Source organism: Lates calcarifer, linkage group LG3 (genome assembly GCF_001640805.2).
Source record: "Lates calcarifer isolate ASB-BC8 linkage group LG3, TLL_Latcal_v3, whole genome shotgun sequence".
In the NCBI taxonomy this organism is placed as follows: Eukaryota; Metazoa; Chordata; class Actinopteri; family Centropomidae; genus Lates; species Lates calcarifer.
Genome location: NC_066835.1, coordinates 12,716,538 through 12,728,912, shown reverse-complemented (window position 1 = coordinate 12,728,912; position 12,375 = coordinate 12,716,538). Strand labels below are relative to the sequence as shown.

The 12,375-nt window shown below is 38.4% G+C and overlaps 1 protein-coding gene across 4 annotated transcripts in view; it reads right to left on the bottom strand.

Moving 5' to 3' along the window:
* LOC108898171 (ras/Rap GTPase-activating protein SynGAP) overlaps positions 1–12,375 on the bottom strand; it is a 39,644-nt gene that overhangs the window by 22,293 nt on the left and 4,976 nt on the right. For all 4 annotated transcript variants that reach the window (XM_051067091.1, XM_018698063.2, XM_018698062.2 and 1 more), the window contains 2 exons: positions 4,489–4,577; positions 4,059–4,180 (listed from right to left, as the gene is read on the bottom strand). In XM_051067091.1, the coding sequence (XP_050923048.1) occupies positions 4,059–4,180; positions 4,489–4,577 (211 nt within the window). The remainder of the gene's footprint in view (positions 1–4,058; positions 4,181–4,488; positions 4,578–12,375) is intronic.

Sequence of the window (12,375 nt, the reverse complement as noted above, 5' to 3'; positions counted from 1 at the left end):
TCTCAGTTTGATTTCTGAGATCTGATCCTTTTATAATGAGTTTATGGAAAAGTTAAGACTACCAGATTTTTAGTTCTGATGTTTACAGTTCGGTCTGTCGACTCGGCTCATGTGACTCATACGGTATGTTGGGAAATGATCCACAGTGTCTCAAATTGTGGTGTTGCCTGGAAATGCAATACTTTAATTTCCTATAGTTACACCGGAATTTAAAAATGCAGATGTAAATGTACAGTTGGTATTGCCTACTGTGTAAATGGGGCAAAAGTGTAAACTGAGAGAAACAGTTTAGCAGTTAGAATCTGCAGGAATGTTGTAGTGAAGGTATAAAAAGCCACAGAGGTTAGGCCTGATCATCGGGTAACCTTTAGAGTAGGGCAGCTCTATCAAGGGAAAGAAAAGTGGCCGTGGAAGCTGAAGCAGAAAGGTGAGTCAAGGCTGTGTCTCAGACGAGGCGAGGTCAGCAGGTCAATAGAAAAAAAAGCATAGCAAGGAAAACATATTTCTGAAGAGTTTAGGGAAAAGGAAGCAAACCAAATCAAATCCATTATCAGTACAACTTCGGTATTTATGCATTATCGTCTCAGCCAGTGAGTGGGTGCCTGCTCTTTAGGTTCAGCTGTAGCTTTTCAGGCTGAGGTGTGGAAAATAAGAGACTGCTAGCTGACAGAGCTATAAGATACAGAGATAAAGTTCTAGCTCTCTGGGGAAAATAAAGATATTTAGCTAGTCAATTTGATTTAAAGAGATAGTCTAACATTTTGTGAAAGATTCTTTGCTCTTATGGCAAGAGTTAGATTAAAAGTGCAAATCTCATGTCTGTACTTAAAATGTGAAGCTAGAGACAGCAGGTTATTAGCTTAGCTTAGCATGAAAATTAAAGACAGGGGGAAACAACTAACCTGGTTCTGTCCAAAGGTAACAAAGTCTACATACCAGCACACCTTAAGTTAATAAATTAATTAAAATGTTGTAAATTCACACAAAAACTGAAGTGTAAAAACAATGATTCACAATTTTGCAGTGTGTGTTAGGTGCTGTATTATTTCTTCAACAGGAACATTAACTTCCTGTAGTCCGAATATTTACAATCTTTATGCTAAGCTAAGCTAACTGGCTCTAGATGTATAATAAACCAATATGAGAGTGGTATCAATCTTCTCATCTAACCCTCAGTGATTAAGTGAACAAGTGTAATTCCTAAAACATATAACTTTTCCTTTAACATTCCCTGAAAGTAGTTTTTAAAAAATGAAAATGTGGAGTTGATCTCCACTGAAAGGCAGGAGGATCATCATTATTAACATTAGCTTTGAACACAAGAGAGAAAATAAAGGGAAAAAAGAAAAGAGCAGAGACTGGTAAAAAGCAGCAGCTTTGAAGAAAACACCTGATAATTGCAAATGCCAAGCACTAATTTAAGGCCAGATTTAATGTTGGTCAGAGGTACAGCAAATCATCTAGAGCTGATGGTGCTATTGCAGAATGCAGTGCATGAAAAATGCTTTGGTAAACTGACTTGGCAGCAGAGGTAGAGCAGCTGCGTTGGAAAGCTTGAGTGTGAAGTTGAACAGCAAGGGTTTATAACAAAGTCAACTTAACACTACTGAGTGAATTAAGCGCGTGTGGGCAGGACTCAAAGCAGGCTGTGAAGGCAGCTGTCTGAGGCAGCGGTGGGAGCTGGTGAATGGTTGTGGTTAGAGGGGAAAACACACTGGCTGAGGAAGAAAGTCACTTTAACCCCAACTCACAAGCTTCCCCACACTTCCCTCAGTGCTGCCTCCACAGACCCTTTGGTTAATATATCATTTGTTTTAACATTTAAACTGCATTGGCTCACACCCTGCATTTTAGAACAAAGGATTTTTTTACATCATCTGCTAAACGACACATCTCTGAGCATTGGACATCCACACCTGTCCTAAAAACGTCTATTATGCATCTCCTGTGACGGGAGGAAAGTGTACTGTCAGCATTACATTTCTACTTTCCGCTTCTCTTTGTCTACGTCATTACATTTCCCATATGTGCGCCGGGCCTGGATTCTGTGAGGACTGCATAAAAATTTGATCACAATGCAAGCGAGATTCCTCTGGGATGTGACCTCACGTCAGAATACAATACAAGAGAAAGCTGTCATGAGAGCCTGTGAAGCTGCAAGCTACTGCATCCTGGCATAATCAGATGATAGAAATAACATAGATAAATGTAAGTATAATGTTACTCTAACCTCCCAGAATGTCCAACAATCTATCTTACCAAAATGAAGACTCATTTTTTGTATGTTGATGAAAACACCACAAACCATATATTTGTTGAAAAGGACAACATTTCAGTCGGATTTTCAGAAAGTGTGATTAACAATTCAAGCAGAATACAATGAAAACTCAATCGAAAACAAATACATTCCAGAAATAAATCAGCACGAAGACATTACTCATTTCATCAGAGCTAATTCTCAATAGCCTTGTACCTTTGATGTCCATATAATAAACCTCCTTCTACTATCTCTGTAATATGCAGAAATTAAATTATCTTAACTGCCCATCATTTTTCTTTTATATAGCAATATGTCCTCCACATCCAAGGGCTTTAGAAGTACTGTTGCATTTCTGCCTCCTTCAAATCAGTGGGGTCTATTAAAGTTGGTCAAATTAAACTTGATCTGTTTAAATTTAAACTAAATTTTGTCTATTAATTTTAGTCTATTAAATTAGATACAGTCTCGTTTTTCTTCACTAAAATATTTACAGCAAAAATCATTTAGATATTTTAGATATTTTTTTAGATTATTTTATGCACTGATGTGCCAATGCGTTTTATGTTGATTATGCATTGAGTCCTGTAATGAGTTGTACATATAATGACATCAGCATGGTGAGACCAGTTCGTTGTTTATACACATACATGTATGGTATAGTTAGGGTGCTACAATTACCCTAACTGTACTAAATACCATAACTACAAATATACCATAATTACACCACGCATTCAGTTTGTCGTATAATTAAAGGCAACCTTGAAGCTTCATATTGAGATTAGCAATGTTCGTGTAACCTTCAGCAGCAAAGGTGAGAAGTTTCCATGCAGAAGCAATCATAGCATAAGGTAGCTGCAGCAAACCCACTAAAATAACACTTGGTACAGAAAGCAGCACATCAGCCCTCCAAGCAAGAACTGATTTCATTGTTTATAGATGTTTAGTGTCCGAAGCTCAAAGCTAGCTGCTCACAATGTGAGAGCATACACTGACTATGTGTCTCGTCATTGTGATGACTGTGGGGCAGAACTGTAACTTAGTGGTTAACACTATCACCTGACTGTAAAAAAGTTCATTGAAAGGGATCCTAGTGATGAAGACACGTGCCATATAACCACCACGTTCCTGTTGCAGCCAGTAATGTTTGTTGAATATCATACTCATCTCTCTTTTTCTCCGCCCGTTTGCTGTGAGGCTCTACACTGTCAGGCAAAATGCCCACAACAAAATTAAAAAAACTTTATGTCTATCTTTTTCTGCATTGAGTTAATATTCTCTCTGGGCTTATGTGGGTTTGTTTAAGAGTTGGTTTTTTTTTTAATTTCAGTCTTATTGTGTGATCTGGAAAAAACAAACTGTAACATAGCAGGCACTGAGACAACTTTATGTCTATGAATTATGGGTGTTTATGTCTGAAATTTGTTGATTTTTTTACATTCTCTTTATTGTTCATGACACGACAGTTTCAGTAGCTTTGATTTGATAATCATTTTGTAACCATGAGAAAACAAAGTAAATATAAGTCACAGTGAAACACAGGATTGTTTGCCTTTTCATAACGTGTATCTTGGGTGTATTGTGAGCTCTAACTCACTCACAGGTGGGAATATATTTGTTAGAGCTGTGAAAAACTGGCAACCTGTCCACAGTGTTCGGTTTGGCTTTTGACCAAAACGTGCTGGGACACGCTCCAACCCACCCCCACCCCCCATGACACTCAGTTAGAATATGCAACTAGAGGCTGGATGATGTATTACCTGAAACTGTAAGAAGGCTTTATGTAGTAAGGACTAATTACCTCTCTTGGTCAGCACTACGAAACCGAGGCAAAATCATTTGTCTGAAGCTGCTGGTCCGGTCCAGTTTGGGCTGACTTTTGGCCCTCTTGATGGAACCCTTCAACCTTCGGTTGAGAAAACTCTGAAGATTCAAAGTGGGAAAATAGAAAAAAATTACAATTCATAAGAGCAGAGTAAAAACAACTCCCTGACTCATACAGAATACTGCATAATTCAATAAACATATCCATCATTTACCAGCACAATTATCTCAAAAACTTTATGTACGAAATTTTTAGTTTTGATTCTTATCTATGAAAATATTTATTAAAAACTGTCACTCAAGCATTAAATTGGCTTTCCTTCCTGAGAGAGAATTAGTCATTTAACAATATCAGAGTGGGCCCAAAAAAAGCTAATCTGTATGTTCTTTCCATGTGAGATACTCACCGGCTGTCTGAAGGGCTGTGGGGTGGCATTGGGAGGAGTTTCCATGCTTGACTGTCTTGCAGAGGCAAAACTTGCCCTGCGAGATTGGTCTATGAGGAAGGAGTTCCACAAAAGACAAAGAGAAAAAATAAGAGATAAATAAATATGAACTACATAGACAAAAGGTTACTGTACATAATATTTAAATCTGGTTTCAAATTCTCCTACATATAATTACAAATACATGATTTTGATCGTTCAAATATTAGGTTTTAGTATTAATTGTGCAAAATTGAAAGAGAGTTAGATTTATGTCTGCAAAGTTATGGCCATTTAAATTAATCACGTTGCTGTGCTGCTGCCTAACAAGTGATGAAAGAAGTCAAAATAGCAGGAGAAGGGGCTATACAGATAAACTGTGATGCAATAGTTGCACAGATAGACACACAATTGAGTCATAAGTTTGAATGACAATTAACAGTGTGTTTCACCTTTAAGAGTCAGAGACTCTGAAACTCGTATCAGATATTAAAACAACATGAGGCCATGAACAGAATTACAGAAATGTGTCTGACAACTGGTGATAAGTTTTATGATGTAATAACAAAAAGAGACAGAATACCCTTTAAACAGATCATAAAGGGAAGAAAACACATTAGCACAATACTACATGATTGCTTCATAAAGGGTTTGACAGTTTAACGGATAACGTAATTACAATGTTGAATTATAATAAATTCAATTTTTATATTATTTTTCTGCTGTGTTGTTAATGTGATCTTTCTTGTTGTCACTGTTACATTAGTCCAATATGTTGCACCCTTTATGAGGTCATAGCCCACATTTAATTTTCAGTTAAAAGGGGAGATTACAGTGCATTTTGACAGGTTATGGCATTGCTCATAATCATTACATTGCAGCTGCTTCAGTCACACAGAAAGGGGAACAGTATCAGAAATTAAGACAGAACACACTTATCACAAGCAAGCTACCAACACATCAACAATGCAAAGCTGTAGGTGCAAGTGAAGCTCACCAACAAGGACACACAGCTACAGCCTCGAAAAAACCACAAAGAACAACACTGTGACAGTCTGAAAGACACTTGTATGTTGTCTGCGTAGTAGCTATTTATCTCCCTTCCTGTTGAAAAGTTTTTGTTTTTAAGGCCAATGGAAAATGACGCAAATCCGGATGTGAGAACTATATTAGCCACCTATATAATCCAAGGAGGAAACACACTCTAATGAGTCATCTTGAACCTTGGTGGTCTTTGTCTGACTTCAGGCCTGTGCAAACTCTGGAACATGGTGATGGATCTATAAAAGTACGAGTAGCTATCTTTAGGGTATCAGGGCTGATGCTTCCTCTGTGTGCTGACTAACAGAGATGGGGCCAGTGGCCAGGAGCAGGAGGATTGCAAATACTTCATACATTACTCCAAAATCCTTATCTCGCTGTACAAACAACAGAAACGTAAGAGGAGTTTGATAAACAGTAGATTGAAGGAAAATACATCCCGAATTTACAAGCAGTATATTTTTATGGGACATTTTGGAGAACAGAGTGAATTTCTTACCCCTCTCCTTCCTAATTGTCTGATTTCCTAGCCTGCTTTCACACCTGTGAATCATCACACAAGTTAAATTTGTTTGATTCAAATAGATCTGGTATTGTCTCCATTTTGGCCATTTGGTCGAACAATCAGAGTTTACTAGGTGAGATGAAGGACGGGGTGTCAAGAGAAGATGAGACTGACACCACTTGAACTGACATATTCTTGACATATTCCTTTCATCAATGTGAAAAACATTACAGTAACTGAAATTTACATTTGTGGGACAAATAGTCACTACCAGTTAAAGATTAGGGCAAAACATAATAAAATATCCCCCTCTCAATAAGAAATCAGATAATGTGAACATGATGTTAGGCTGAATGAAAAAAAAAAAAAAAGTTAAGCTCCACACAGATCAGGGTTTGTGATGACAGCAGTACAATGGGGAATGAAGCATGTCTAAAGGCCCTACTCCAGGCCAAGGCTGATTTCTAAGCCCTGGTTGTACAATAGAGCCACATTCTATTTCATATTCATATACTGATTTTATTCATATCTGTAACTGGTTGTGTAATTAAAATCACAAATCATACGTTTGTTCCTTTGAAGTGTGGCATAAAATGTCACTGATTCATCCATAGGTTGGTCTCTAAGCTAAAAATGTGGTCAGGTTTCATATTGATACTCACTCTGCTCGTCTATTTTTGTCTGTGATTGATCTGTTTGGATATATATATATATATATATATATATATATTAATTACACATTGCCCAAAGGAGCTGTTTTTTTCCCTTTGCTCCAGAGAATCAAGACACTCTGTCATCCTATGATTTCCTTGCTCCCAAAGCCTGTAAATAGGCTACTCTCCAGGTTCTATTCTGAATCCCAGCTAATTGTTTGGTATCCATGGAAACAACTCCAAGGGCTTCTACTTGAACTGTAGAAGATATTGGCACACAACCGCACAATAAAGATGATGAAAAAGTAACATGCTGCAGAACAGTGTTTCTGCTAACACACGGGTGAGTGAACCGATCAGACCTATCGGCTGCCCACGAGGGGGAATCTCAGTTGGAGGAAATATTTCAGTTTCTTCTGTTTGTTATGTGGGGCTGAATTCTGACACTTCTCAGAGGCAGACCTTCATCGAATTCAACTGAATGACCCTGCGGAGGAACATTTAGCATATTTCCCGTTTTAACATCACTGCCACTAAAACAGTCACCTGCAAAATGTGGAGCTCTAAGTAAACGTGACATATTAGAACACATGGATGTGTTCACATGGGCTATTCTGAATGTAAATTGCTGTCAGGACGGAGTGTGTGGGTGGCAACAGCCTCTAGCTAACTGAGATACAGAGGGAGAGAAAGACAGAAAGAGGAAGACTGTGAGTGGGTGTTGGAGAAACATACTCAACCTTTACCGTATATCTCTCTATTAATACACATTTGAAAACTTAGTTTTTCTAATAAACTGAATAAAATCATAACCTTTTTCACAGGAAGGATTTTTTTTTTACTTTAGACAAAAAATAGATGCAGTATAAGGATGCAATGTGCCATCTCTCAAACTAAGTGATCACAACATAAGCAACTCTAACAAAATACAAACTATATAATTGGTTTTTAATAACCATGAAATTTCACAGCAGCTATTCATTTACCAAAAGATGTACTTAATGAAAACCGACCCCAACTTTCCATTCAGCCCATGGCATACAGTCATCAAAAAATCATTACTGATGCTACAATTAGGTATGCACCGATCTGATCTGCTGGATTGGTATCAGTACCAGTATTGGCTTTATCATGATTGGGTATCAGTTATAACTAGACAGATCCACAGTAAATAAATTTACTCAATTTCATTAAAACAATTCAGCGCTTTTGCTATCAGTTATATTCCTTCAAGCACAGTGAGCAGACAACTCAGTTTTTAGCGCCATAGTAATCCCTGGCTTCATGTTACTTCATGCAAGACAACACCTCAAAAGCAATGCTTTATAGCACTACTAGTGGTCAACAAGACTAAGGGCCCTTAAGAGTCTACAGCCATGCTAGCAGCTCTCTGAGACTATACTATATGCTAGTACCAGCATGCTAACAAGCCTGCAATGACAAGGCAGACATGCTAATGTTAAGCACGTATAATGTTTAGCAACTTCACCATCTAATTTTAGCATGTTAGCATGCTAACATTTGCTGATTACTACACTAGCACTAGACCCAGAAGCTGACAGAAATACCATTAGTTTTGCAGGTATTTGGCCATTAACCACAAACACTGGACAAAGGTCAGGGGACCATCAAAGTCAGTAGGACTTATCATCTGGCCACCATGCATATCTACACCAGATTTCATGGCAATCCATCTTGTTGAGATTTAAGTATGGCCCAAAGTGGACTAACCAACCCACCAATAATGATCCCAGAGTGAGTTCTACAGAGTGAGGTACACAGTCTCTAAATTTGGGAAAAGGAGGGCATTGGCAGTGGATTGGTAATATGTATCAACAAATACCCTGAGCTGAGTTATCAGGATTAGTATCAGAAGAGAAAAGCTGGATTGGTGCATCCCTAAGTACAATATGATCCTAAACACTGCCTGTTTGTTGGCTTGCAGATATACTTTATCAAATGGAGAGGCTCAAGATTCAAGTACAAGTTTTCACACATATTACAAAAGATTTAACAGCTCCACACACTGTCACTTGTCTGGAGAGTTATTTTAGAGTCTGACTTTGTCCTCTAAAGTGATGCCGGAGTTATTTGGAGGACACAGCAATGACTAGCATGGCCAAAATTCTCACAGTTTCAGGGTAAGTTGGTCTGCAAACTGTAGTACAGTGAATTTTTCCAAAATATTGATTCAGCAAACCTCTGCAGCTGAATATAATCATAATGCAGAACATCCACACTTATTTTAAGCAATGTAGTATTTAAACAAGTGAAATCAAGTCACAACATCGCTTTTTCAGTTGAACATAAAAGTTTGAATGTATTTAACAGCATAGTCTTAAAACACACCAATATGGATGCTCTTGCCTTAGAGTGAAAAATAAAAGCATCTCTGATTGTCAGCTGCTTTTTCCACTCATGATGAGAATCTGCACTGTTACTAAATGACACAATGTGCTGTCATAATCATTTCTTTTCTAAGACCTTCTCCAGAGTTATGAGCGCTGCACAAGTATACAATTTACATCTCACGATTGACTTCATTAAGGTTGGGAACTGACCCTTATGAGAGTGAGCTTGATTCTATTATGAGTGTCCCATTGGTCTCAGAGTGACCTAGTTTCCAGTAACATACACACAAGATCTCGTTATGTCTGGTCTGGAGCATCTGACAACAAGGAGCCTCTGGTGACTCACAGACAGGCCTGCTAGGGCAGATGTCGCATTCATCTCATATGGGAGTCTCTGTAATTGCCATATTACAACCAGTAAATACTGTTCATGTCAACAGCCAAATGGTAATTATGCCTGGGAATTTACTATTTTTCTGACAGCTCCAGTATGTCCATGATATAAGTCAATAAGTCAAGGTGGCCGAAATAAATCCTGACTTAATGCTGTTGTGATTATGCGCACTATTTAGCCTAAAACTGCTAAATGTGCCTGCCATGGTTGAACATCAGGGGAAATGTTATCAGATTAATGCAAGTTTATTATATTTGAACAAATACCTGACATCCATGTATAACAGCACAGCTGTTGCAGCCAGTAACATGATGGTGAGGAAGAGGTTTATCTTCTTAACTATAGTTCAGTCTTTTGTCAGTTCTATAGCATATATCTAATCAAAAGGATCAGACTTGGTGCTCTGTGTATTAAATTATTTCATTTCAAATATCTAGACAATTCTAGACAACTGAAAGCATTTGATTATGCTGTTAACTTTCAAAAAGACAATTATTACCTTTCAAATAGAAAAAGCAACATACTGCAGGTCACAAAATCATCTGCATTTTGATTCCATCATTTTTAAAAGCCAACCAATAAACTGGCTGGCCGATATTATCAGATATCAGTATGAAAATGTCATGGCCCATAAGTAGCAAGACACTGAGCTACAGAAAGTCTAAAGATAAGTTCACACATTGTTGCAGTTACAACACAAGAGGTTAGAATACGCCCTCTGAACAGGACTACTTCTTCAGGGCAGTCTCAACATTACAGTGAGTCACTTTCAGAAAGTGACAAGATGGGCCAGCCATGTTGGGGCTAGCTGGTTAGCATGCTAATTCCAACAGAAGAAAAGAAGTGACAGAGCTAGAAATAAAACCTTGCTGTTGCTTTCCATCACTGGGGAAATCTGTTGGCGAATAAAGGAACGAAGTTTGATGCTTAACTCGTAACATTAGACTGGTAAATACAGCTGTTAATGCTAACATTGGCTATGTAGCAATAGCAAAACTTTTCGCTCTTTTAAGACGTTTTTTTAGCCCTAGTGGTACCTAGCCAAGGGTTTTATGTTCCCAGGTTTAGAGATAACCTCTCATATTTCTTCTGCTCATCAATGCAATGGAGGTGAAAGGAATTTGGTTTGTGGTACTTAAAATTAACTACAACTAACTTAAAACTATGTCTTGGATCATCAAAACCATATGTAGAAGCACTTTATTATGCTATCAACTGATCCCATCCTTTAGTGTTACTGCAATGACGGCTCTTTTACTTTTTCCACAAGAAAAGAAAAAAATATATAATTTGAGAATAATCTGTGTTGTCTTGTACTACATGCCCCCAAAGTACAAGCACCATGTTCACTCTGATCACCGTTGGATTTGAATATATTTTCTGAATATGATAAGGGATTCAAACTCAAACAAGGTGCTGCTCTTTAAATCATCAAACGGTGAAAACTCAACAGCACAGACTATGCCATGAACAGTTTCACAGGGACTTTTACTTTGGTAGAATGGTGTTTCAGTAAAAGACTGGGTGATGGCAGAGGAGGATATCGCAAATACCCAGCACAAAAAAATCTAAAATATCTAAATGGAGAGACAGGAGGAAAGAAAGCAAATATGTCTTTTTGTAATTTGGGTGAATTTAGTCTTTCAAGGCTGAACTCAAAACATGCTTGAAATGCGGAGTGCTTAAGAACACTCAGTCAAACATGGTTCATCTGCCATCATATATTCATTTCACCAACACAGCTGTTGAAAATCACAGCATCTAGAAAGTTACAGCCTGTCCAAGCTGTCCAAACAATCAGCCAGCATGACTGACAGGACCAAAACCTTGCTGCATCAACCTCATGGCTCTTTGACAAGCCGGCAGCATTGCCCCAGGAGGTTTGACACGGTTTAAGTTTGAGCAGCGATCTACAGAACACAGAGTTACAATGGAAGATGCCGAGCACACATGCAGATGTACAGTACACTGCTGGCATTTAGAGAACCAGCTACTTGATGGAATAAACTCTTGTCCCACAATGCCTGGGAAATATGGTGAATAAACATAAGGGCTATTGTTTAATACAGTATAACTGTCTTTGACTGCAAACTTGGAGGAGTTAATATATTCAATATAGCTCAATGATGCAGCCTACATATGCATACACACTGAAAAGATAATGGCACTACAAACTTAATGGTGCCTTAATTATCAGATGTTTTTATTGAGAAAAAAAGAAAAGAAAGGTTGAGCAAAAATAAGGACAAGTGACACTTCTAACTGTTCAGAGCCACTCTGGTGCTATGTTTAGAAACAGTGCTGTAATCAAGTAAATGTAAAATGCACAGAAGAGGCAGAGCAGCAGGATTTGAAAGCAGAGGGTGGGTGGAGGGGTTGAGGAATCAGGGGCAGTGTGGGCGCAAGGGAGCCACGGGAAAGAACCTGCGATCGGCTTGAAAACTGGCAGATATTTTTGGAGGAACAGAGAGAAAGTGACTTCTATCATCCTGCCAGTGTAACCACAATTCTCAGGGCCAGGAGATGGGGTTTTTAAAATGTAGATGCCCCCCTGAGTGGAGGACGGCACAAGAACAGTAACCTAAATAAACAATCTGAAGTTGCTTTCCATCACGTGTGTCCTCCAGCATTCCCGTCTCTCTCCTGCCTGTCCCTCTGCCTGTGTGTGAGAGAGCCAGCCAAGGGGAGTGTGGCCTAGTTACCATAGGAACATGTTCTTAGTGTGTGCACTGCTCTCCATCAAACTACCTTCATTTTTACTAATGTGTTTAGAAGCATTAATGCTGTGTTTGTAAATGAGCAGACCCAAATTAAAGAGCTGAAAATGGTGAAAATGAAACTCCAGAGCTCAAGTAGCAATTTGAAGCTCTTGACACTGACTGTACGGAGGTACTTCTGTATTATCTCACCACATCACAGTTCATA